Source organism: Cervus canadensis, chromosome 14 (assembly GCF_019320065.1).
Source record: "Cervus canadensis isolate Bull #8, Minnesota chromosome 14, ASM1932006v1, whole genome shotgun sequence".
In the NCBI taxonomy this organism is placed as follows: domain Eukaryota; kingdom Metazoa; phylum Chordata; class Mammalia; order Artiodactyla; family Cervidae; genus Cervus; species Cervus canadensis.
The window spans coordinates 4,019,322-4,046,089 of record NC_057399.1 but is presented as its reverse complement, the minus strand read 5'-3'; the positions used below and the strand labels follow the sequence as shown (position 1 = coordinate 4,046,089).

General features: G+C 47.9%; 1 protein-coding gene and 1 non-coding gene across 2 annotated transcripts in view; both read left to right on the top strand.

Annotated features, from left to right (window-relative positions):
• Nucleotides 1-19,375, top strand: part of LOC122452775 — a 52,714-nt gene extending 33,339 nt beyond the window's left edge. Inside the window, exons 3-6 of the mRNA XM_043486412.1 lie at nt 14,515-14,598; nt 15,063-15,106; nt 16,268-16,765; nt 18,588-19,375. Coding sequence (XP_043342347.1) covers nt 14,515-14,598; nt 15,063-15,106; nt 16,268-16,765; nt 18,588-18,704 — 743 coding nt within the window. The 3' untranslated portion in view covers nt 18,705-19,375. The remainder of the gene's footprint in view (nt 1-14,514; nt 14,599-15,062; nt 15,107-16,267; nt 16,766-18,587) is intronic.
• TRNAG-GCC lies at nt 10,302-10,374 on the top strand. The gene has a single exon. It is a non-coding gene; the product is annotated as a tRNA-Gly (tRNA).
• Nucleotides 19,376-26,768: the final 7,393 nt, after the last annotated feature.

The following is a 26,768-nucleotide window of genomic DNA, read 5'->3' as shown; positions in this document are numbered from 1 at the left end:
AAGTGGATTCTCTACCACTGAACCACCTGGGAAGCGCCTCAAACACTGCTTTTTAAATGAAGCATCAGTGGGTTGCCGTAAGCCAGCCAACCCAGGTGTGCTGGCTGTGAGCTCTTAATCATGTTATAGGAAGTTGGCACCAAAGGAGACCTTGGAGATCTGTCCAAACTTCTCAGCTCATTAGTGGGGAGTTTGAGAGTAGGTGAGGATGTGATTCATCCCAGGAGCCTCAAGTTTTCCAGGTACAGTTGAGGAGTCTGCCTCAGGCCAGTGCTGACTGGGCCTAGGATTAGCTCCGGTCTCCACCTCAAAGAGCTTTTTTCAGGACTGAACTAATTATTTACTGCTGAGTAACATTAGCACACAGCACTTTGAAACATCTCTATCATCAACCAGCTTCTGTGGGCCAGGAATCTGGACACAACTTAGCTATCCTCTGCTCGGGGTCTCTCACAAGGCTGTACTCAGCCAAGGCAAAGGTCTTATCAGAAGGCTCAGCTCAGGGAGGTCCACTTCCAAAGTCAATCATGGGATTGTCAGCAGGATTCAGTTCCTGTGGGGCTGCTAGGCTGAGGGCCTAGTTCCTAGCTAGCTTTTGGCTGGAAGCCACCCTCAGTTTCTTTCCATGTGGGCCTCCCCACACACTGGGTGACTTGGACAACAGAAATTCATTTTAGACAATAGAAATTAATTTTCTCACAATTCCGGACCCTAGAAGTCTGAGATCAAGGTGTCAGAAACCTTGGTTTTTTTGAGACCTCTCTCCTTGGCTTACAGATGGTTACTAAACTAGGTTCCTGAACCCAGTTTTAATGGGGGGCTGGGTATTCCCCCACACCAACAGATAATCCTCGGACACCAGCAAGGTGCCTAACAATTCAACTCTGTTCTGACACTGTCTACCCAGAGAGTGCGCCAGACCCCACAGGGTAAGGGTTTGGTCCTACAAAACTGTCCCTCCTTGCCACTCCAGATGCTGTCGATTTGCTAGGGCAGCTCTCAGAATTCAGAGAAACATTTTACTTACTACATGATTGGTTTACTACAAAAGGATGTAACTCAAGTAACAGTCAGGTGGAGGAGACGCACAGGGCAAAGAACGTGCCCTCTTCAAGCATACTGCTCTCCCTGAATTTCCACATGATCACAAACCCGGAAGCTTTCCAAATGCCACCCCTTTGGGTTTGGGGGATGTTTCATTATATAGGTATGACTGACCAAATCATTGGCTAATAGAAATTGATCCCACCTCCAGCCCAGAGGTCCGGGGTGGGACTGAAAACTTCCAAACCTCCAGTCACTTGGTTGGTCTCCAAGGCAACCAGTCCCCATCCAAAAGTCACCACATTAACATTTATCACTCTCACTTAGGAAATTCCAAGGCTTTGGGGAGCTTTTAGCCAGGAACTGTGGACAGAGACCAACTATACATGAGGGGCTTCCCAGGTGGCACAGTGGTGAAGAATCCGCCTGCCAGCGCAGGAGATGCTAGAGACACAGGTTAGATCCCTGGGTTAGGAAGACCCCCTGGAGTAGGAAATGGTACCCCACTCCAGTATTCTTGCCTGGAAAATTCCATGGACAGAGGAGCCTGGCGGGCTACAGTCCATGGGGTGCAAAGAGTGAGATGTGATATATATGAGATATATATTTTGGTCATCTGCATGACCAAATATATTTTTTTATAAATCACGTCATCGCAGTCACCTTCTCACCACGTCCTCATGTGCCTTCCACATGGTCTCTACAGTTCTTCTATTATAAGGACACTGACCAGACTGGATGAAGGCCCACCCTAAAGCCCTCCACAATTAAAGCAGCACAAGGATCCTTTTAAAATCTATGAACAATCATGTCATCCTCCAGATGGTTTCCACCTTACTTAAAATAAAAATCCATGTCCTGAGACTTCCCAGGTGGTCCAGTGACTAAGACTCTGCACTCCCAATGCAGGGAGCCCAGGTTCGATCCCTGGTTAGGGAACTAGATCCCACATGCAGCAGCTAAGACCCAGCAGAGGAAAATTAATTAATTAACTTTTTTTTAAAAAAAAGCTCAGTCACCTCTTTGAAGACCATATCTCCAAATACAGCCACACTCTGAGATACTGGGGCTTCAACATATGAACCTAGAAAGGAATGCATGCATTCAAGCAAAGTTGCTTCAGTTGTGTCTGACTTTTTAGGACCCCATGGATAGTAGCCCACGAGTCCCCTCTGTCCCTGGGATTCTCCAGGCAAGAATACTGGGGTGGGTTGCCATGCCCTCCTCCAGAGCATCTTCCTGACCCTGGGATCAAACCCACGTCACCTGTGTTGGCAGGCACAGTCTTTATTGTCCGAGCCACCTGGGAAGCCCTGTACTTCAATAAAGTAGATTTTTAAAAGAAAAGAAGCTATGGAGTCAAGGCAAGAAAGGTGGCACCATCTTAAGAGGAAAATCCTGCAGTTCCTGCTGGAAAGAGTGTCCCTATCACCTGACGTAGAACCTCTGACCACAGTTTTCTTTCTCTGTGAGGAAGGTGAGAATTACTCAGGTTTATGCCAAGGATCTTCCAGAACTGAGAAGAAGTTATCCCTTTCTTTAAGGCTTACATGCTCTATTTCTCCCTATTCCTCACCACCCTCTTTGTTTCTCTCCAACACAGAGGCCAAGTATTAATCACCACTGCTCGTAATCCCCGAGCTGTTTTTTTCTTAAGATAGAGAAATGGTTCTCTAATGGTTCTTCCCCAAAACAGGAAAAGATCCTCAGAGCCACCAATTCTAGGAAGTCTCTCAGGGACTCCAATATGGCAAAGACAGGATATGAAATGCAGAAAGGGGCCCATGAGGCTATTGTGGACCTGTGTGCCATTCACCTCCTCATTTCCGCGAATGGTGCCCCCTGGGGTTGTGCTGTGAACAACCTGCACAACTGTTCAGTGCATTCTGGAGGCACAAGAAAGATCCAGATGCAGCGGGCAGACGACGGCCCCCATATGGGACTGGGGAAGTGCACTAAGGCTGACATAGGAGGTCTTTCAGCTGTTCGAGAAGAAAGAAGAGGAACAGGAGGGCTCGGGATCCCTTGTGATGGCAACGCAGGAAACAAAGACTTTTAACTGCTTTCAGCTTTAGTCTACACCAAAGCATGTGACCCTCAGAAGGGCGGGAGCAAAGCAAACGTCAGGAAGCCTCTGACATCCAAGATGAGCAATGTGCACCTTGCACTTGCCAGAGCAGTGGCTGGACTGGGGTCTCGGAGGAGAGACCTGCTATCCATGCCTGCTGTCACAGTGAGAGGCGCTAAGAGACAGAGGCCAAATGGTTTTGTGTTCCCTTCACTTCCTGACCTCCAGGCCCTCCCTGGGCCACAGGGTGAGGTGTGACGGGTGCCCGGGCCCTGTGGTCAAGCTCTGGGGCAGCCGCCAGAGAGTAGCCTGGACCCACTCTGTCCTGCCCCGGGACAGGAAGGGGCCCCCTGAGATGCCCTGCATCGGTAATCATGGAGGGCAGGAGTCCTGGATGTGAGCTGTCCAGCTGAAACAGTCGACTGCCAGCATCCTTTGCAGACCCTGAGAGGCTTCCCCAAGAGGTCCCCCGCAGGAGGTGTGGCCTTCCCCTTCTCTGCCTGGCACATCTTCTGGGAAAGGGGAACACAGACCCTGGGAGTGGGGGGTTGGTCAGGTCTCAACGAGGGTCACAGTTTAGCGCCATCTGCGCCCCAGAGAAGAGAAGCTGAGTGCATGGTGAGTGTTGAGGCCTCCTGGGGTCCTGGGGAGCTGCCAGGGACCCCCAGGGCAAGTCTATGGACTAATTCAGAGGAATGGCTGGGATGACCACCACGGCAGGGCCAGAAACAGGGTCTGAAAAAGGACAGAGGTGAGCAGGGCACCATCCCTCCCTTGGGGAGCTCCCAGGGCACTGATCATGAGTGACCACAAGGCATCAGCTCCAGCACTGGGGGCGGAGAGGGCAAGCTCTCTCCTGCCACAGGTCAATAAACGCTCAGGGAAGAGATGCATTTACTCTTAGCCTGGAGCTTAAGTGGAGATGAAGAGCTGGAGGGCTTGGGAAGCGGAGGGCGCTGCGAAGACAAACCCCAAACTCCAAAGGCACGGCTGGCTGGCTGGGCTAGAGCCTTCAGGAGGCCTCCAAACAGAAGCCTCACTGGGTCTCCTGGTTACCCAGTCCTTCCTCTGCTCCCCTGCCACCCCACGCTCCTCCTCCTACTGAAAGGACTCTTTCCAAGTCTCACTCAGAGGTCTCTCTGGGTAAAGCCTTCCCAGATTCTCCTAATCATAGTTCTGTCCCTCTCCCCTTCTGTTCCACAAAGGCATGTGTGTGTGGGGTGGGTGGTGCTGGTGTGTGTTTGTGGTGTGCGTGGCATGTGTATGTGGTATGTGTGGTGTGTGTGTGGTGTGTGTGTGGCATGTGGTGTATGTACAGTGTATGTATGTGCAGTGTGTGTGGTATGTGTGTGTGGTGTGGATGTGTATGTGGTATGTGATGTGTGTGTGTGTATGTGGTGTGTGTGGTGTGTGTGTGTGTGTGTGTGGTATGTGTGTGTGGTATGTATGTGTGTGTGGTATGTGTGGTGTGTGTGGTTTGTGATGTGTGTATGTGTGGGGTGTGTGTGTGTGTGGTGTGGATATGTGTGTGGTATGTGTGGTGTGTCTGCTGTGTGTGTGGTTTGTGATGTGTGTATGTGTGGGGGGGGGTGTGTGTGGTATGTGGTTGTGTGTGGCATGGGTATGTGGTATGTGTGGTGTGTGTGTGGCGTGTGATGTATGTACAGGGTATGTGTGTGCAATGTGCGTGGTATGTGTGTGTGGTGTGGATGTGTGTGTGGTGTGTGTGGTTTGTGATGTGTGTATGTGTGGTGTGTATGTGTGTGTGTGGTATGTGTGGTGTGTGTGGTTAGTGATGTGTGTATGTGTGTGTGTGTGTGTGTGTGTGGTATGTGGTTGTGTGTGCCGTGTGTATGGTATGTGTGTATGGGGGGGTGTGGCTGTGTGTGGAGTGTGCGTGTTGTGTGTGACATGTGTGTTTGTGCTGTGTGTGTACGCATATGTATTTGTGTGTGTTGCTGTGCAGCTCATCCAGCTCCTCAGTAAAATACCAGCCCTGGTTGACTGGGCCCTGGGGCTCCTCTGCTTTCTGCTGACTTCATTCTCCCAGCACCTGGCTCTAAGAGAATCTCTGCCCTGAGTGGCTTTGGTGACTGCTCCTGACTGATTTGCTGAATTGCAGCCAAATGAGCTGAGTTCATGTCCCAGCTTAAGTGTTGACCAGCTGTGGGTCCCTGACAGATTACCTCACTACCCTACGTCAGTTTCCCCATCTGTTAAAAGATCTTACAGGGTTGATGTAAAGACTGAATGATATTGTGCAATGAAAGTGCATGGGACAAATATTATAGTTTTTTATTTTTTTTATTTTTGGCAAAGCCAAAAAGAATGAGGGATCTTATTTCCCATCTAGGGATTAAATCTGGGCCCTCAGCAGTGAAAGACTGGAGTCCTAAGCACTGGACCACCAGGGAATTCCTTTTTATTAATATTTGTATTTACTTGTCATATGTGTATAACATACATTTTAAAATCTGTCTTTGAGAATTCCGAAGTCCATTTCACTGGGATGCAGTGATAGGAATCTGCTTCAGCGACTGCAGTTGGGCAAAGGGCACTGGCCTGGGGCCCACAGCGACCTGGGGCTGTTCTGGAAAGATAAAGGCATTCCTGTCATCCTCTTTGCAGCTCAAACCACAGATCAGGCTTTTAGAACCCCATAAAATATTTAAGGCACACTTTGGTATGCCAGACTTTCCATAGCTGGCCAACATTACTATAAATAAATGAATATTATCATTCATAACAACAAAAGGGGTGAGAGGCATGATTCCGTTCTGTTGCCCTTCCCCTGACCCCAAACTTAATGCAGCGTAGGGAGAAGTCAAGTGGCTTCATGTAGAGTCTGAACATTAGAAACCTGGGAAAAAAGACTCTTGCCTTTAGAAAAACCAGCCATGACCCACTGCTTCTGGAGGAAATGGCACTTGGGTCTTGGTGGGGAGGACTGTTCCCCACCACCACCCCAGGCACTGCACTGCTCTCCGTGGGGTCCTCTCCAGAGGCCATGCTTTCAGGAAGAGAGTGGCAGACAGGAAGAAGCCCAGCCAGGCAGGGGGAGGTCAGGTCTGGGAACTGAACCCCAAGAGCATGAGCTGGTGGAATACAGGCCTTTGGCCCAAATCGAGGGATGTGGCAGCATCATGTGGGCAGAAAGCGATATTTGAACCGTAGGCTGGGACAGGTAGGGCAGAGAGCTCACTCTGCATTCAGACGTCAGGGTGCCTGGTGCAGTGGCCAGCGTCCAGGAGCCCTCTCTCTAGGACTGCGGCCAGCGACCACGAGCCGGGGTTCCCATTACAGACACAAAGTGCTACTGTCTTGTCACCTTCGGCGGTGGGCGTTCGGGACACTGGAGAAGGTTGGCCTCCTGGAGAGCAAAGAGCCTGTCAAGGCCTTCTCTGTGTCAACTAAAAAGCATGCATAACTTGTCAGCTGTCAGTTAAGTTTTATGTGGGGCAGAATGAGGACTGCAGCCCAAGAAGACCTCACCAGTCAGCTCTGAGAGACGGCTCCTAGAATGGAGGAGGGCAGTCAGCTGTGGACAAGCGCACAACAGAGGGAGCAGGCAGTCTGAACGTCAAAGATCAGGTATCAACATTCGCGGTATGCGAGGAGGCGAGACTCTGGACTCACTGAGTTCATTCCTTTCACATGCACCTCAGTTATCTGCGCCCAATCCAGTTTCCTCGTTCACCTTAAGGAGTGGCAGAAGGCTGCTTCTTGCATTCCCCCAGTTCCTCTACAGTCACCTTGGGCGGTGGCGGCATCTGCTAGATGGCAATCTGGGGAGGCCTCATTCACATTTGGAGGCCAGAAACCACCAATGGCTGTGACATTTCTTGTTTATTGATATGGCAGGAGACGTTTTCATTTCACATCGGTATCCTCAACACCCAGAAAAGTGCCCAGCCTTATCAGGCCCTCCATCATGTTTAGCTGCCTTTCAATTTTAAGATTACTTAGACTCTTTCAGCACTATAAAAGGAAATAATAATGCAAGACTTCCCTGGAGGTCCAGTTGTTAAGACTCTGAGCTTCCAAAGCAGATGAGGGTTTGCTCCCTGGTCGGGGAGCTAAGATGCCGCATGCCAACATGAGCATGTGTGTGTGGTCGCTTTAGTCGTGTCTGACTCTTTGTGGTGCTCGGGACCACAGCCCACCACGCTCTTCTGTCTGTGGGATTCTCTAGGCAAGACTACTGGAGTGGGTTGCTGGACTGGGTTGCTTCCTAACCCAGGGATTGAACCAGCGTCTCTTATGTCTCCTGCATGGGCAGGTGGGTCCTTTTACCACTAGCACCATCTGGGAAGCCCCCACCTGCCAATAGGTGTGATCAAAACACATGTTTTTTTAAATAATAATAATAAGATTTCTGCTGAGAGAAAACTTCTCACCACAAAGGCTCCCCTAATATTGATATATAAATATCCACTCAACACCCTTTCTTCATTTATGCAGCAAACAACCCATCACAAAAGGCACAATAGGTGAGCTGTAATCACAGCATGTTTTTGACTTGGGAGCAATGCATCTTCCACAGATTCAGAGCCAGCAGACTATGTCTCAGTAAGACTAGCCCAAGGGAAGTCCCTGAGGATAGACTGTTGGTAAAGCAATGCTGAGCAGGCTTTTCACTGTTTCCAGTCCATCCTAAAGGAGATCAACCCTGAATATTCACTGGAAGGACTGATGCTGAAGCTGAAGCTCCAATACTTCGGCCACCCGGTACAAAGAGCTGACTCACAGGAAAAGACCCTAATGGTGGGAAAGATTGAAGGCAAAAGGAGAGGAAGTGGCAGAGGATGAAATGGTTGGATGGCATCACCTACTCAGTTCAGTTCAGTTCAGTTCAGTCACTCAGCCATGTCCAACTCTTTGCAACCCCACGGAGAGCAGCACGCCAGGCTCCCCTGTCAATCACCAACTCCCAGAGTTTACTCAAACTCATGTCCATAGAGTCAGTGATGTCATCCCATCTCATCCTCTATTGTCCCCTTCTCCTTCCGCCTTCAATCTTTCCCAGCATCAGGGTCTTTTCCAATGAGTCAGTTCTTCACATCAAGTGGCCAAAGTATTGGAGTTTCAGCTTCAGCATCAGTCCTTCCAATGAATATTCAGGGCTGATTTCCTTTAGGATGAACTGGTTGGATCTCCTTGCTGTCCAAGGGACTCTCAAGAGTCTTCTCCAACACCACAGTTCAAAAGCATTAATTCTTCGGCGCTCAGCTTTCTTTATAGTTCAACTCTCACATCCATACATGACCACTGGAAAAACCATAGCTTTGACTAGATGGACCTTTGTTGGCAAAGTAATGTCTCTGCTTTTTAATATGCTGTCTAGGTTGGTCATAGCTTTTCTTCCGAGAAGCAAGCATTTTTAATTTCATGGCTGCAGTCACCATCTGCAGTGATTCTGGAGCCCAAGAAAATAAAGTCTCTCACTGTTTCCATTCAGGTGTGACCTAAGTCAAATCCCTCACAATTATGCAGTGGAAGTGACAAGTAGATTCAAGGGATTAGATCTGATAGACAGAGTGCCTGAAGAACTATGGATAGAGGTTCATGACACTGTACAGGAGGCAGTGACCAAGACCATCCCCAAGAAAAAGAAATGCAAAAAGGCAGAATGGTTGTCTGAGGAGGCCTTACAAATAGCTGTGAAAAGAAGAGAAGCTAAAGGCAAAGGAGAAAAGGAAAGATATATCCATTTGAATGCAGAGTTCCAAAGAATACCAAGAAGAGATAAGAAAGCCTTCCTCCGTGATCAATGCAAAGAAATAGAGGAAAACCATAGAATGAGAAAGACTAGAGATCTCTTCAAGAAAACTGGAGACACCAAGGGAACATTTCATGCAAAGATGGGCTCAATAAAGGACAGAAATGGTATGGACCTAACAGAAGCAGAAGATATTAAGAAGAGGTGCAAGAATATACAGAAGAGCTATACAAAAGAGATCTTTATGACCCAGATAACCATGATGGTGTGATCACTTACCTAGAGCCAGACATCCTGGAATGCGAAGTCAAGTGGGCCTTAGGAAGCACCACTACGAACAAAGCTAGCGGAGGTGATGGAATTCCAGTTGAGCTATTTCAAATCCTCAAAGATGATGCTGTGAAAGTGCTGAACTCAATTTTCTAGCAAATTTGGAAAACTCCGCAGTGGCCACAGGACTGGAAAATGTGAGTTTTCATCCCAATCCCAAAGAAAGGCAATGTCAAAAAATGCTCAAACTACCTCACAATTGCACTCCTCTCACACACTAGCAACAGTAATGCTCAAAACTCTCCAAGCCAGGCTTCAACAGTATGTGAACCGTGAACTTCCAGATTTTCAAGCTGGCTTTAGAAAAGGCAGAGGAACCAGAGATCAAATTGCCAACATTTACTGGATCATCAAAAAAGCAAGAGAGTTCCAGAAAAACATCTACTTCTGCTTTATTGACTATGCCAAAGCCTTTGACTCTGTGGATTACAACAAACTGTGGAAAATTCTTCAAGAGATGGGGATACCAGACCACCTGACCTGCCACCTGTGAAACCTGTATGCAGGTCAGGAAGCAACAGTTAGAACTGGACATGGAACAACAGACTGGTTCCAAATAGGAAAAGGAGTACGTCAAGGCTTGTCACCCTGCTTATTTAACTTATATGCAGAGTACATCATGTGAAATGCTGGGCTGAATGAAGCACAAGCTGGAATCAAGATTGCCAAGAGAAATATCAATAACCTCAGATATGCAAATGACACCACCCTTATGGCAGAAAGCAAAGAAGAACTAAAGAGCCTCTTGACGTAAGTGAAAGAAGAAAGTGAAAAAGTTGGCTTAAAATTCAACATTCAGAGAACCAAGATCATGGCATCCAGTCCCATCACTTCATGGCAAATAGATGGGGAGATAATGGAATCACCCACTCAATGGACATGAATTTGAGCAAACTCTGGGACATAGTGAAGGACAGGGAAGCCTGGCGTGCTGCAGTCATGGAAGTTGGACATGACTGAGTGACTGAACAACCTCTTGTCCTTCGATTAATTAGCTTTCACTATCAATTCTGTGAAAAATACTGCTATTATCCCAGCATAATTATCAGCTCCCAAACCAGGGAAACCTTCTAGAATGAGGAGCAGGGAGAAAGAAGCGGGGGAAAGAAATGGCAGGGTTTCATAATAATGAGGGAGATTTCCCTGGTGGTCCAGTGGTTAAGACTCTGTGCTGCCAATGCAGGGTACACAGGTTCGACCCCTGGTCAGGGAACTAAGATCCCACATGCTCCCATGTGCCAAGTGGCCTGCCCAAAAATAAAGTGATGATATAGAATAATGAGGATCTATGGAGGCTACTACTTGGCTAGAAGTTTTACTTAGTGTCATGGGCTGAATGTGTGTGCATGCAAACTCAGTCGTGCCTGACTTTTTGTGACCTCATGAGTTATAGCCCGCCAGGCTTCTCTATCCATGGAATTTTCCAGGCAGGAATACTGGAGCAATATACTGCCATTTCTTTCTTCAGAGGATCTCCCCAACCCAGAGATCAATCCTTGTGTCTCCTGCACTGGCAGGGGGGTTCTTTACCAGCTGAGCTACCAGGAAAGCCCTATAGGCTGATTTTCCACCCCACCCGCACCCCCAACATTCATATGTCAAAACCCTAAGCCCCATGCCCTCTGAATGTGACTGTGTTTGGAGACAGAGCCTTTAAAGATGTGATGAAGTTAAAATGAAGTCAGGCCTCCAGAGTGAGCCCTAATCCAATCTGACCTGTGTAAAGAAGGTGGAATTTGAACACAGAGAGACTGCAGTGGTGCTCAAGCAAAGAGGAGAAAGCATGTCGGGGCAGGGAGAGAGGGCAACCACCTGCAAGCCAAGGAGAGCGGTATCAGAAGAAATGAACCCTGCTGATGCCTTGAGTCAGACCTCCAGCAAATACCATCCCCATCACTCAGATGACACAGAGGATAAAACCAAGGCTCATCAAAGCCCAGTGACTTCACACACCGACTAAAGGCCAGGGGCAAATTCCAGCACCCAAAGCCTAAGCCTGTCTTTCCTCTACATTGCCTGGCCTCACCCCGAGGAAGGTCAAGGGCCACACGGGGATGCCTGTGCACCTCACAGAGCTGCTCCTGGGACCCCTGGGGAGACCCCTCCCCCCAGAAGCCACTGAAGCGCCTTCAGTGCAGGGACCACTACAAGAGCCAGAGACTCCAGGGGGGCCACCCCATTACCCACCTGTTTACAATGGGCACCCAGAGATGTCCCTTGTGGTCCAGTGGCTAAGACTCTGTGGTTCCAATGCAGGGGGCCCAGGTTCAAGACCTGATCAGGGAACTAGATCCCCCATGCTAACTAGATCCCCCATGCTAACGTGAACTAAGAGTTCACGTGCCACAACTAACGATCCTGCATGCCCCCAACTAAGACCCGGCGCAGCCAAGTAAATTTTTTTAATTAATCAATCAGTTTAAAAGGGGGGGACCAGCTGGGAAGAGACCAAAGGCAGCTTACAGATAGCTCATTCCTGCCCAGCCGTCTCCCCGGCTCCTAGCAAATTGTTTGTTTCTCTTAGCCCCACACTCCAACCTGAAGCCAGGGGCTTGGGGAAGCAGCCGTCAGCACATTATCAGCTTGGCATTTGCTAACCCTGGCCCTGGAAACACCAGCGTGACGATGAGCCCCCGCAGGCAATGCCTGCATCACCTTTGTCGGCACCTGCGACAAGTGGTGATGTCAGTCCTGTGGGTTCCGGAGGGGCGGGCGTCACAGGCGGTGGGTCCAGGTCTGTGGTGCTTATGAAACTCAGGCTCCAATCAGCTCCAGTCCAGATGAGCTCACGTCCGTGCTATTTCTCCGCACCCTCCTCTACTCCCCACTAATGGGTTCAGCCACATCATCTCTGAAGATCATTAAAGACCAGCATTTTGGATTCCATTTGCTGGATTTCATCTCTAGCCTGGAGTGAGTGTACAGCTCACATAATCACTAGGGTTCTCCGGAGAATAAACCACGAGGTGTACATATGAACAGAGAGGGAGAGAGGAGGGGAGATTTATTCTAGGAACTGGCTCCTGTGGTAACAGAGGTCAGGAAGTCTCATAGTCTGATGTCTGCAAGCTAGAGAACTAGGAAACCCTGTGGCATAATTCAGCTCAGGTCCAAAGCCCTAAAACCAGCAGCCTGCAAACTATCCAGCACTGCCAAAAAAAATAATAAAAAAAAAATGTAAAAAGAACTAAAGAAACCTTCAGGACAACCTTGGTAGGAGTGTCTAGAACATGTTTCCTGAGCTGGGAGGGCTTCTGCCGCACCAGCACCTCCACTGTGCCGAGAGCCAAGGAGCTGTCTCCACCTCCCACCAGCTGCAGGGCTCCCCAGGGGTGCACCCCCACTCTCCCCAGGTGCACCCAGAACTGGGAGGCCAGGATGATCCCACAGCGGCCCTCCTCTGACTCCCTTACATCAGCCGAGCAAGGTTGGAATTTCCAAATGAAACCTCTCTGGAGAAATGAAATTAAAAAGAGAAAGAATACAACTGAACCCAGAATTCCAACCAATACAGGAAGGATCTTGAGTTAGGCAGGCTGGGGCATGTGAGACATTGTGGGATGAATGAATGTCAGCAAGGACCCCAACATCAGAGCAGGGGGGAGGCTGCTGTCCTGCCACTGAAAGGGAAGGAGAGACAGATTTGAAGAAGGAGGGAGGGGTCGGGGTAGACATGAAGTCTAGCATGGTGGGGTCGGCAAAGAACATCTTCTGGAAGAAGAAACCCTATGTTCTGGATGAGTTTCTGCAAAGCAGAGCCCTCCTTCACCTTGTGGCTTCTCCGCCAGCCTCACCGTCTATTCCTAAACCTGCAGGTGGGTTTACTAAACTCACCAGGTTTAGTGGGAGCTTCAAAAATCAACAAGGGTGGCAGGACTTCCCTGGTTGTCCAATGGTTAGGACTCTTCTTCTACTGCAGGGGGTGCAGGTTCAATCCCTGGTCGGGGAACTGAGATCCCACATGCCATACGGTATGACCAAATAAATAAATAAATAAAAATAATAACAGTCAAGAAATCAAACAACGGTGGAGCTTTATGTCTTCAGAAAGCAAGCACAACCTTTTCCCCCAGCATCCTCCTTTACCTGGGGATTTGTAACATCTAGGGACACCTTTAACATCCAAAGATCGTCACAGTGGAAGGTTTCCATCCATTCTACCTGCATTTAAAGGGAAAGGAAGCCCCGATTGAAAACCTAAAGTGCAAAAGAATGACCAAGTATAAAAGGGACAAGTTAACAGAGCACAGATATTTTTGCCTTGATTAACTCACTCTTGTCTCAGACACAAGGACCCTGGTTCTTCTTCCACCCTGGCTTTTTTTTTTTTTTTTTTTTTTTTTTCAATTTTAGCTGTGCTGGGTCTTTGTTGCAGAGCTCAGGCTTCTCTAGCTGTGCTATACAGCCTTAGTTGCCCCACGGCATATGAGATCTTAGTTCCCCAACCAGGGATCAAACCTTCGTCCCCTGCATTGGAAGGTGAATTCTTAACCACTGGACCTCCAGGAAAGTCCCTGTCCCTGGTGTTGAGCTGATGTGCTGGTTCACAGCGACAGCAGGCCCCAGGCTTAAGCTCAACCCGTCCTCCTGCCCTCGATTTCCTGACCGACATCTGGCCCAGTGCTATCAGCAGACTGATGGCAGCCAGAACCCTGCCTCCCACAGGTTCTGCTCCCTCTGTTGGCAGGAGGCACCACGCTTTTATGGGTTCAGGAGCCCACTACCCCAGCCAGTCTTCCATGAATCTCCTGCTCCTGGACTGAAAGCCACTCCTGACTGTGCTTATGCATGCTTAGTTGCTCGGTCATGTCCAAGTCTTTCGCAGCCCCATGAAGTGTAGCTCTCCGGGCTTTTCTCTTCATGGGATTTCCCAGGCAACAATACTGGAGTGGGTTGTTGTTTCTGATAGGGTCCACTTGGGGTCTCACTGATAACATGGCTCATTATGTTGACCTCGCAAACAGAATAAATCACAGTGATCCTTGAGACTGACCAAATTGCCCAAATGGGATCCTGTTATCTCACTGGTGCCTATCTTCTCAAAGCTGCGAGACCACCAGATTCCAGACCTCCAGTGAATCCCTTCAGAGAATTTTTCATTGGTGGGGTATAAGAAGGACTCCGTCAGAACAGGAGGACACTGGTTCTCTTTAAGAGCCAGTCACCCTCTCTTTTCCCCCTAATAAGTTTCCCTTTTCTTGTCTGACTGCAGGGCTTGCTCTCTTTGGCTCTGCACTCGCCTTGCACTCTGGTGCCGAAACCCGGGAGGGAAGATCACCACACCTGGGTGGGCTCCTCTCCCGAGCCCACCTCCCGTGGTCCCCTCCCTGGGGCCCTGCGATGGGTCCCTGAGACAAGATCCGGGACAGGACTCTCCACTTGCCTTGCTGGGCTGACATCCACACCCCAGCCCACTTTTCATCCATCAGTTACAAGGGTGAGTGAAATCCCATTCCCTCCGACACTCTCTCTCTTGCTTCCCAAGTCCCAGCGCTGGCGGGAGGATCCCCACGGCCCTCGGCCTTGTGCCCCATCTGACTTTGAAATAGGGGATGCCCATTTCAATGCAGACTATTATTACTCTCTGAGAAAGTCCTGAGAACAGGGATGCCTTTTCTCTCGGAACTTTCTCCTCACTTTCTCTCGCCCATGTCTAACCTTCCTGCTGCTGCTGCTAAGTCGCTTCAGTCGTATCCGACTCTATGCGACCCCATAGATGGCAGCCCACCAGGCTCCCCCGTCCCTGGGATTCTCCAGGCAAGAACACTGGAGTGGTTTGCCATTTCCTTCTCCAATGCATGAAAGTGAAAGTGAAGTCGCTCCGTCGTGTCCGACTCTAACCTCCCTATTCGGCCACAAAGGGAAATTCTCTATCCCAGCCCTCAAAATCTACTCTTCTAGGATGCCTTCTCCGAAACCTGAAAGCTTCAGACTTCCAAGGGGAGGTAAGACCAAAATGACTTATTTACTATTCTAACACTGTCTGGCCACAATACAGACTTGGTAACAGGTTTCAATGGCTTCCAATGGCCAGAAAACAGAACACTTGTTTATAATACTCTACAGGACCTCAATAACTTCTGCCACCACAGTGGCAAGGGGTTAGAAATCCCTTATGTTCAGGTTTTCTTTGCTCTTTGCTCTCTGTGAATCCTGTTCTACTTCTTAAATACTCTTAGCCCTCTCTGGGCCACATCCTCCTAATACAATGTCTCCTGATCCCTGTTGAGACTTTTCTTCTTCCTTCGACCCTTCCGACCACAGCCCACCCCCTATCGCTCCCAACCCCCTTGCAGCTGCTCCAGATCCAGTTCCACAACCTCCATCTTACGTGCCCTTCCCCTTCCCTCCCTCCTTCTCAAGAGCAGGCCTCCCCCGCCCCAGCACCCAAACCCCTTCCCCAGCCTGTGCCTGAGATAAGCTCTGAGACCTCAGCCCCATCCTCTACCCCAACCTCCCTAGATCCCCTCGCTGAGGGTCCCGAACAAGTTTAAAACAGGAAACTTCACCGCAGGGCCCCGCCCCTGCCCCTGCCCCTCTCCTCCCTTCAGGGCAAGTAACTGGAGCAGAAGGTATTGTTCGGGTTCATGTCCCATTCTCCCTCACCGATCTGTCTCAGGCCGAAAAGCATCTTGGCTCCTTCTCCTCAGACCCTGATAATTATCTAAAAGAATTCAAGTATCTTACCCAGTCTTACGACTTAGCCTGGCATGGTATTTACATCATCCTCTCCCCCACTCTTCTCCCGGAAGAGAAGGAACGAGTAAGGCAAACCTCTCAGGCTCCTGCTGCTGAGATACTCAGGACAGAGGACACGAAGGCGTAGGGACCACGGCTGTCCCCCGAGAGACCCCAACTGGGGTGATCAGGCAGGGAGACCCAGATGAGCAGCTGGTAATCACATGGTTGCTTGCCTCATTGTGGGCCGTCAAAAGGCAGGGCATAAAGCCATCAGCATTGATAAGCTCCAAGAAATAACTCAAAGACTAGATAAAAACCCGGCACAATTTCTAGCCAGGTTAACGGAAGCCCTACAAAAATATACAAAATTAGACCCCACTTCAGCAGAGGGCACCATTGTTCTTAACACCCATTTTATCTCCCAGTCATCCCCAGATATCGGCAAGAAACTAAAAAAGGCAGAAGAAAGCCCTCAAACCCCTCAACGAGACCTTTTAAAGTTAGCCTTTAAGATTTTCAATAACTGGGACGAACAGGCAAAACTAGAGAAGGCCCACGGAGATCAAGCCAAGTACCACCTTTTAGCCACTGCCCTAAGTGGCTCCAAGCCTCCATCAACCAGCAAAGAAAGGAAGCCACCTGGGCCCTGCTTCGTTCCAAAGAAGGTCCCTGGGCTGCTCATGCCTAAACCAAGGCCCCTCCAGGTCCGCGTCCCAGCTGTGGCAGAAAGGGACATTGGAAGGTCGACTGCCCAAAACCCCCTCCAGGGATCCGGACACCCCCTCCTGGTCCCCAGCAGGAGTCCTCCAACCCAGCTCTGCCCAGCCTCCTCGGACTCGCCGCTGAAGACTGAAGATGCCCAGGCCCCCAGGCCCCGACTCTCATCACCACCACGGAGCCCAGGCTACCTCTTACAGTGGCAAGTAAGCCGACCTCCTTTCTCATTGACACGGGGGCCACTTGCTCTGCTATGCCTGCCTACTCCAGAAAAACCAAGGTCTCCCAGGTCTCTGTTATGGGGGTTGACGGTTTAATATCTACACCACAAATAACCTCTACCTTGCACACTTCAAGATACTCCATTTTCCCATTCTTTTCTCATACTCCCAAAATGCCCCACTCCTATTCTTGGGAGAGACCTTCTCTCAAAATTCAAAGCTTCTATTACTATCCCAAGCCCACCCTCTGATCTAGCCTGGTTACTGCTCCTTAACACCCGCCACTTCTGATGTCTACAACAACAGGCTTCTTTCTGTTTCTCCAGACAAAACTCCATCAACAATTCTTAACCCCAACTAGGAACTATACTGCCACACCTCTGTAATCACACTTCACATCTCTCCTTCCCTTCAGGCCGATCTGTCTATCATGTCTCAGGAACTGCAGGGCATTCTTTTGTTTCTCAGGGAGACTCACTTCTGCATATCGTGTAAATACTCCTCTTGTAGGGGCTACACTGGTGACTTCACTGTCAGTTTCAGAGACTACTAACAAGTTCCCAGAAAGACTTCTATTTGCTTTTGATTTCAGCTATTGTCTTCTTACTCCTGGAATATTTTTCTCATGTGGAACCACTACTTATTTATGTCTTCCCACTAACTGGGCAGGAACATGTGCCCTGGTATATCTGCTCCCAGATATTTATATTGCTCCTAACAGTCAGACCCTTCCTATCCACTAACTCATAACTGACCCAAATGGGCAATTCAATTCATTCCTCTATTAATCGGTTTAGGAAGAGCTGCTGGGATTGGGACAAGGACCACAGGACTCACAACCTCTTTAAATTACTATAAAAGCCTTTCTAAAGACCTCAATGACAGTCTAGAAGAAGTAGCTAATAGCCTTATCACTATCCTAAACCAGCTAGGTTCCCTGGCAGCCGTGGTCCTCCAAAACTGAAGAGGATTAGACCTCCTCACAGCAGAAAAAGGAGGCCTATGCCTAGTTTTGGAGGAAGCCTGCTGTTTCTATGCCAATAAATCAGGCGTTCTAGAGGAAGCAGCAAGAAATCTGACAAACAGGGCCTCAAGAATACCTCCACCACCTCAGTAATTCATGGGAAAACTGGTTAAGCAATTGGAATTGGATGCCCTGGGTCCTATCTTTTCTAGGCCCTCTCCTTCTATTTACCCTTATTCTAACTTTCAGTCCATGTTTAATGTGTCTTTTTTCAAAATTTCTTCAGGATCGCTTACAACCCTTCACCAACTGAACTGTCCACAAGCTACTTCTAACTCACTCAGATTATCAAAAACTTCGACCCCACACAAATCCCCTTGACCCACATTCCAGTCTTTTCTTATCTCACCCCCATGATACCCCTGTTCCGCAGGAAGCAGTTACAGAAGATTGACCTTCGGCCCTTATCCTAAATCAAAAAGGCTGGAATGATAGGGTCCACATGGGGTCTCACTGATAAGATGGCTCATTATGTCGACCTTGCAAATAAAGAATAAATCACAGTGATCCTTGAGACTGACCAAATTGCCCAAATGGCATCCTGTTATCTCACTGGTGCCTATCTTCTCAAAGCTGCGAGACCACCAGATTTCAGACCTCCGGCTACGTGACCATCCCTTCAGAGAATCTTTCATTGGTGGGGTATAAAAAGGACTCCGTCAGAAACGGAGGGTACCGGTCCTCTTTAAGAGCTAGTCACCCTCTCTTTTCCCTCTAATAAATTTCCCTTTTCTTGTCTGACTGCGCAGCTCACTCTCTTTTTCTCTGCACTCGCCTTTACAGTTTCCTTCTCCAAGGGATCTTCCTGACCCAGGGATGGAATCCCATCTCCCGTGTCTCTTGCATTGCAAATGGATTCTTTACCCACTAAGCCATCAAGGAAGACTTGCTCCTGGCTGAATGGAAGGCAGAAAACTGAGCGGGGACTTGGGCTGTGTATCCTGCCCCCAATAAATGTTCAAGCCCTTCTCAGCTCTTGTTCAAGCTCTTGTTCAAGCCCTTCTCAGCTCTTGTTGCAAATTCACAAAATTTGCAAAATCCTCCCTGATGACTGACCCATTATTTCCCTTCACGCACACACACAAATTAGATGATTAACAATCAAAAGATACTTTATTCATCCAGTCACACACACATGTGCCAATTAGAGGAGGTTTTCTCACCTACACAGAACCCAAGATAAACAGAGGTTGGAGAGCTCACACAGGTCAACATCTGGAGGAAACAAAGGACTCTTTCTCACCGTGGATTTCTAATATCTGAAGACATTCTCAAGCAAAAGAATAATTCATGAGAAGTTAAAGATCTTCTTGGGGACTTCCCTGGTGGTCTAGTGGCTAAGACGCCATGCTCCCAATGCAGAGAGCTCAAGTTCGATCCCTGGTCAGGGAACTAGATCCCACATGTCATAACTGAAGATCCTGCAGGCCACAACTAAGACCTGGTGCAGCCAAATAAACAAAATACTTTTTTTTAAAAAAAGATCTTCTTGGAAGATTAGTTGATTTTTGAAAAGTACTTATTGGGCATCTACAGCAAGCAAGCCTTCTGTAATCCATAGAAAAATTAGACCATCCTCCATGGTGATCTCACTGGCCTCTAACACCAGCCAGGGCAATGACTCTGCATTTATATGGGAACAGTTTACTCTTTACTTCCTCTTAGCAAAAACAATCTCATACTCAGAAACGATTTCTGCTGGCGTATGGAAATAAAACTCTTCTCCCATTTGACCCCCAAATGATGGAGAACCCTAAACTTGGGTACTTCCCTGTGGTCACTCTTCTTGATGACTTCACTGACTATATGTTCCGTATTGACTGCACTGCATGGTGTTGCTTTTTCACAGAGTGAAGTCAACTGATTTATCTCTAGGGGAAACTTAGTACTGAGGACAGAAACAGTCTGACGCAGTCCAGGAGGCCCCCGAGTATGGGACCCTAAGCATACTCGTCACTTCTAACTCAGACCTCTCTGTGAGCTTCTCGGCAGCCTTGGAGTGAGTCCAGGGGGCACACTGTACTGAAGTGGTGCCGGGGACCTCAGAAAAAGAGACAGGAAATGCGTGGGCTGAGTCAGGAGGCTTAACTGCTTGAGTGCATGTGACTTTGGCAAATCGCCCAGCCTCTCCTTGGCTTTCTCATCTGGAAAAAGCCTACTTCACAGGGTTGCTAAAAGGCCCCCAGTGGAAGAGTTTTGAGGGTGAGGATGCGCTGTGAACCGTAAGGAGCTGTCTGAGTACAAACACACGTGTGTCGTCAGCACTTTTGAATTCGATCATGTTTCTGGTGCTGGGTGCTCAGGGTCGTCCATGTACTAACTCCTGCCGTGGACTGAATCATGTCACCCCAGATCTCACAAGTTGACGCTCTAACCCCCAGTGGGATGGTATTTGGGATGGGATCCTTGGGAAGTAGTCCGGTTTAGATGGGGTCATGATGATGCCTTCATCATAAAAGAAACCAGGAGGCTTCCCTGCTGGTGCAGCGGATAAGAATTCGCCTGCCAATGCAGGGTTCAATCCCCGGTCCAGGAAGATTTCACACGCCATGGAGCAACTAAGCCCGAGCACCTCAACTATTGAGTCCGAGGTCTAGAGCCTGTGGGTCGCAACTACTGAAGATTGTGTACCTAGAGCCTGTGATCCGCAACAAGAGAAGCCACAGCAATGAGAAGCCCGAGGACTGCAATGAAGAGAAGCCCCCCTCTCCACAACTAGAGAAAGCCCACACAAAACAATGAAGACAAGCACAGCCAAATATAAAATAAATTTATTAAAAAATTTTTTTTTAAAGAAGAGAAGCCAGAGAGCTTGCTTCCCCTCTCTCTCCACCTACCTGTGTGGAGGAGAGCCCACAAGAGGACACAGAAAGAAGGGCCATATGCAACCCTGGTGGCTCAGCTGGTAAAGAATCTGCCTGCAATGCCAGAGACCCCGGTTCAATTCCTGGGTCAGGAAGATCCCCTGGAGAAGGGATAGGCTGCCCACTCCAGTATTCTGGCCTGGAGAATTCCACGGACAGTCCATGGGGTCGCAAAGAGTCGGACACGACTGAGCGACTTTCACTTCACTATTTGCAACCCAAGGAGAGCACTTCGCCAGATGTCAGCCCTGCAGGCACCTTGAGTTTAGACTTCCAGCCTCCGGAACAGGGAGAAATCAAGTCATTTTATTTAAGCCTCCCTATCTATGGATTGGGCTTCGCTGGTGGCTCAGTGGTAAACAAAGCACCCGCCAGTGCAGGAGATGCCAGAGATGAGAGTTCCATCCCGGGGTTGGGAAGATCCCCTGGAGGATGAATAGCAGCCCACTCCAATAATCTTGCCTGGAAAATCCTATGGACAGAGGAACCTGGCAGGCTACAGTCCATGGGGTCGCAAGGAGTCAGACAACACTTAGCAACTAAACACACATATATAAATAAAATGTATTAATATCTACAATGATGAAGTGTACAAACGTGAAGTGTATATTCTTCAAGTGTTGAGAAGGCAGGTCTTAAGTAGATAGGTTAGGGGCTCCTGGAGAAAGAGAAACAGGAATGGCCTTCCTGACATAAGAGAACCCATTTTGGTCTAAGTCATTTTGTGATCTAAGCCTGGCCACAATGCTTGCTTTTGAACAGGTCTCGGGAATTAATTACTTCTAAGGGGAAAAAAGGAATCCAGGAACAGAGAAATGGCAGTCAAACGACAGTGCAAGGGTAAAGCAGAGCCCTAGTTCCTCCTCAAAGGACACATAACAATACAATGTGTTACCTATAATCAATAAGTATACATAAGGATATAACATACGGATAATAGGCAATACACAGTAATAAATCTTTGAGTTCTACAGGAACTAAGGCCTCCACTAAGTAGGGGTGGAATGGTAATGTTGATCCTCCTCCTGACTTCAGTCTGCTAAGACCTGGACTCTGTCAGCCTTTGCTCTGATTCTACACTAATTTACCTGGGCTCAAGCCCCTTCATGAATATGCATGTACCAGTTTTCCTGCTCTGGGAGACACCACTTTGGGAAAGATCCCTTGTGTTCACCTTTGACTCAAGTAATAACACATCCTTCTCCTGAGCTTTGGCTGGGCTGTGTCTATTGGCTCAACATCCATCAGGAGGTGAACCTAGTTCTCATGTAACAAGATCTCTGTGCAGGAGACTGTCGTCAACACTTCCCATCAGTCAGGGCCCTCTGGGAAGCTCAAAAGACTCTGGTTCATGGTAGAATCCAGTGCTTCTGCACTGTAGATTTGGATGAATTGGAGACAGGGCCTAAGGAGGGGAAAAGAAATCCTCCTTCCAACACTTCCTTCTACTTGCTAGAGGTTTCAGGATATTACGCTTTCAGGCTCACAAAAGCCCTAAAGGAAGAACTTATCTGGGCTGTCAGCCTCCCAAGAAAGGGACCTCTGGAGCTAAGGATGCTGGTTGCAATACAAATTCCAATTACAGTTCTGCTTGGCTTAAATAATATGGGCTTCTTGACCCAGTGGGAGCTAATTTGCCCATTGGGAGCACCCAGATTTATTTGAGGGGTTGCATGGGGTTTGGGATGTAAATCCTAAAGGAATGAATGGATCCCCACTCACCTAGTCCTCACAATTGTATGCAGTAAATACAACCATCTTACTAGCCAAAGAGGAACCTGAAGAACAGAGGGCTTGAGTCACTTAACCAAGTAAAACAATAAGGAAGAAGCTTTGTATTCTATTATATTACAAGTTAATCACTAAAGGGATGTTGCCCATAAGCTTAAATGATAATAGCACTTCTCTGGAACCCTTCCTCCCAGGTAATGAGCATTAAGCTAAAAATAACTTTGTTTAGCTCCCAGGACACATCTTGACCAGACCCACCAGTGAACTGCTGCAGGAAGAAATTTAACACATTTAACGCATCCTCTCGGGAGGCCCTCCAGAACCAGGGCTTTACCATCTCCCCTTTTAGTATAAAAGAAACCTGATTTCCAACTCGCAGAGGATGGGTCTTTGGGACTCTAATCCACCATCTTCTGGGCCTGCAGGCTTTCTGAATAAAATTCCTATTTCTTGCCCCAACAACTCAGCTCTTGACTTATTGAATTATTGGCTTGTTGTGCAAACAGTATGAGCTTGGACTCAGTTCCACGTGGCAGGCTCCAAACTCTGTCTCCTCCCAGCCAGAAACACTGATGCAGGGGCTCCATGATCACAGGCTCAGAGCGGCCATGCTGAGAGTGCTCCCACCCAGATGGGAGACCCTCATGCCAAGATAACTTTCTCAACAAGGCAACCTGAGCATCAACCATACCCACTCTGTGTCAAGTTGCCGCCTCTGAGACAAATGCCGAAGCTCTTGGATCTGAGAAAAGACAGAAACTTCCAAGCAGTCTTAGGAGGGATGAGAGCCTGAAGTAAAAGAGCTGTTCTGCAGAAGGACATAAGACAAACTTCAGAGCTACAGCAGACCGACAGGAATTGTCTGTGGCTTGGGCTACTTCTCCAGGTGGTCTGTTTGCATTTTAACTGCAATCTCCTGAGGACAAAATGCCTTAAGCAGAAAAAAGCCACTCTTCCTTCCTAAAACCCCAGCACAGATGTGAGTTATGGTGCCTCCTATTGCCTGAGGAAGGAGGAGGGCCCAGGGCTTCAGGGTCACACTACTGTTGTCTTGTTAAAACTGCTGCTCGGCCCTTAATAAGCCAGGGTAACATAGGATGTATCAGGACTTCTCTGAGTTCCTTCTTTTTTTTTTTTTTCTGAGTTCCTTCTTCATGGAGGAAACTCTTCTGTATCACAAGGCTGTTGAGAATTTTCTTTAAAAGGTGTGTATTACATGATGGGTGATCCAGGGATTTCGCTGGTGGCCCAGTGGTTAGGTCTTCACCTTCCAATGCAGGAGTGCGGATTCCATCCCTGGTTGGGGAGTTAAGGTCCCACATACCTCGAAGACAAAAAGCCAATATATATATATATTTTAAAAAGCAATATTGTAACAATTTTGACAAAGACTTAATTTTTTTTTAAATAGATGATTGATCATTCATTTTTCGTTCTCCTTCCAACCTGAAAAAGGTGAGAGCTAGTTGCACAGTCGTGTCCAACTCTGCAATACCATGAACAATAGCCCACCAGGCTCCTCTGTCCGTGGAATTCTCCAGGCAAGAATTCCTCAGGCAAGAGTGGGTTGCCATTCCCTTCTCCAGTCAGCTACTAAAGAACCCAGTAAATATCAACAGAACATCCATTAAAAATCTCTCCACCACCAGCCTAACCCTCTGGATTTAGAAGCTGGCAGAAAGACATCCGAGAAAAACAAAATTTACTAGTGTTTACAAATAAGGGGGGGAAGATCAGGCATTTCTTTAGAAATGGAACTTGTTTTAAAGGATAGCCAAAAAAAGTAGGGGCAAAAAGGATTGCTCTTTTGCAGTACTTCCCTAATCAACCCACTTTAAAATTTTTTTTTGTAATAGGTTTATTGAGATATAACTGACATACCATAATATTTATCCATGTTAAGTGAACAAATGTTTTTTTTTTTTTTTCCCTATGTGTAAAAGATACATAGAAATGTATCTTGGGGCTTCCCTGGTGGCTCAGCTGGTAAAGAATCTGCCCGCAATGCATGAGACCTGGGTTCCATCCCTGGATTGGGAAGATCCCCTGGAGAAGAGAAAGGCTACCCACTCCAGTATTCTGGCCTGGAGAATTCCATGGACTGTATAGTCCATGGGGTTGCAAAGAGTCTGACATGACTGAGCGACTTTCACAAGATACATTCCTGGAGAATCCCCATGGACAGAGCAGCCTGGTGGGCTACAGGGGTCGCAAAGAATCGGACACCACTGAGCAACTGTGTACAGCACAGCACACTATATATCCATCACCAGAGTCAATTTTATAGCACTTTTGTAACTCAAGAAATCTCATACTTGTTTTTAAAGATTTTTTTTGGTGTGGACCATTTTTAAAGTCTTTATTGAATTTGTTACAATATTGCTTCTGTTTCTTGTTTCAGTCTTTTGGCCTCCAAGCTTCTGGGCTCTTAGCTCCCACACCCCCTGCATTGGAAGGTGAAGTCTTATCTTTCGGATGTCTTTCCCATATCTTTCGGCTATCACCTCCCAAATCTCCCATCTCCCTGTCTGTGTCCCCAGGCTGAGGCACTCACTAATCAACTTTCTATCTCTACAGACTTGCCTGTTCTGGACACTTCATGTAAGTGGGATCATGCAACATGTAGTAGTCCTCACTGGCTTCTTTCACTTATCATAAATGTTTTCAAGATTTTTTCCATGCTGTAACATGTACTGGTATTTCATTCCTTTTTATAATGAGTAACATGTACCAGTATTTTGTTCCTTTTTACAAATGAGTAACAGTTCATCGTATGGGCACATGGCCTATTGTGTATCAATCTGCCACACTGGGTTTATGGACACTGGGTCATTCTACTTTTCGGTTATTGTGAATAATGCTGCAATGAACATCTGAATCTGAGCTTTTGTGAGGACATGTTTACATCTCTTCTGGTGTGACCCTAGCCTCTTTTCCAGAAACTCAGAAGTCAAATAGCTTCTGCACATACAGGCCAAGGCCCTCTGTAAGTTCTGAGGGCTCTACCCTGGACCCAGACCTGGCAAGTTAAGCCAAAATTCTACTAATCCTTCTATTATTCATTCATTTATGAATTCACTCCCTGAACACGTGTACATCCTCTGTTACATGAGCTATGATGTACTACATGAGCACACTGCTATGTGCTCAGGATGGTGAGGGAACAACACAGGCTAATTCCTTGTCCTCATGGAGCTTAACAGCCAGTGAGAGCAAAGAGAAAAGTAAAATAAATTCTGTGGTGTATTTCTCCAAGAAGCACTCTTGGATCTCCCAGGAAGGGTTCAAGTCTACTCTTGCAGTACTTGTTTATTTTTCTTCTGTTCTATTTCAAAAGGAATTTCTACCTCTTAATGAGAGAGAGATGTATCACCATCATGTGTGTGTCCTCCCTATTCATGCCTCCTCTTATGAGCACTTCTATAGAATTCAAGAAGGACTGATGTCATACGAATGTGACTTGGCAAAACATTGACTTGCAGTCTGGAGCCCAAGGCTGGAGCTTCTTCACCCCCCCTGTTGCCACTAAGTTCCTTGGATACTCCACGCACTTGTGGGTATACCAACCATGGGTTCATTTCCGTTCAGTCTCTCAGTCGTGTCTCTTTGCGACCCCATGAACTGCAGCACGCTAGGCCTCCCTGTCCATCACCAACTCCCGGAGTTCACCCAAACCCACGTCCATTTAGTCAGTGATGCCATCCAACCATCTCATCCTCTGTCCTCCCCTTCTCCTCCTGCCCTCAATCTTTCCCAGCATCAAGGTCTTTTCAAATGAGTCAGTTCTTTGCATTAGGTGGCCAAAGTATTGGAGTTTCAACTTCAACTTCAGTCCTTCCAATGAATACCCAGGACTGATTTCCTTTAGGATGGACTGGATCTCCTTGCAGTCCAAGAGTCTCTCAAGAGTCTTCAACACCACAGTTCAAAAGCATCAATTCTTCAGCGCTCAGCTTTCTTTATAGTCCAACTCTCACATCCACACATGAGTCTTTTTTTCCTTCCCCTCTTATCCTTAACTGGGACCAAACAGATGAGAGCACACGTGTCCACAAAGCTGTCTGAAGGGCCGTGGAAGGCACAGGGACAGTGTCACAGCTTATGGCCAGGCATCTGCAAGACGCAGCAGCCAGTCAAGGCCTCTTGGATTTGGTCAGACCTATAGCTCTCTTACTAAAGGAGCAGGAGGATAAAATGTCAGACTTTCCCTGAGTCCCTTGAACAAAACTGGGATGATACCAACCTGGCAAGGTTGTCATCCGCATTAGAAACATCTGTGGATTCATGGAGCAGGGTGGGATTTGACCTCTCCCCTCAAACATCTCCATCAGCCTCTGCACCACCCCCATCCTGAAGTAAACTCCAAATA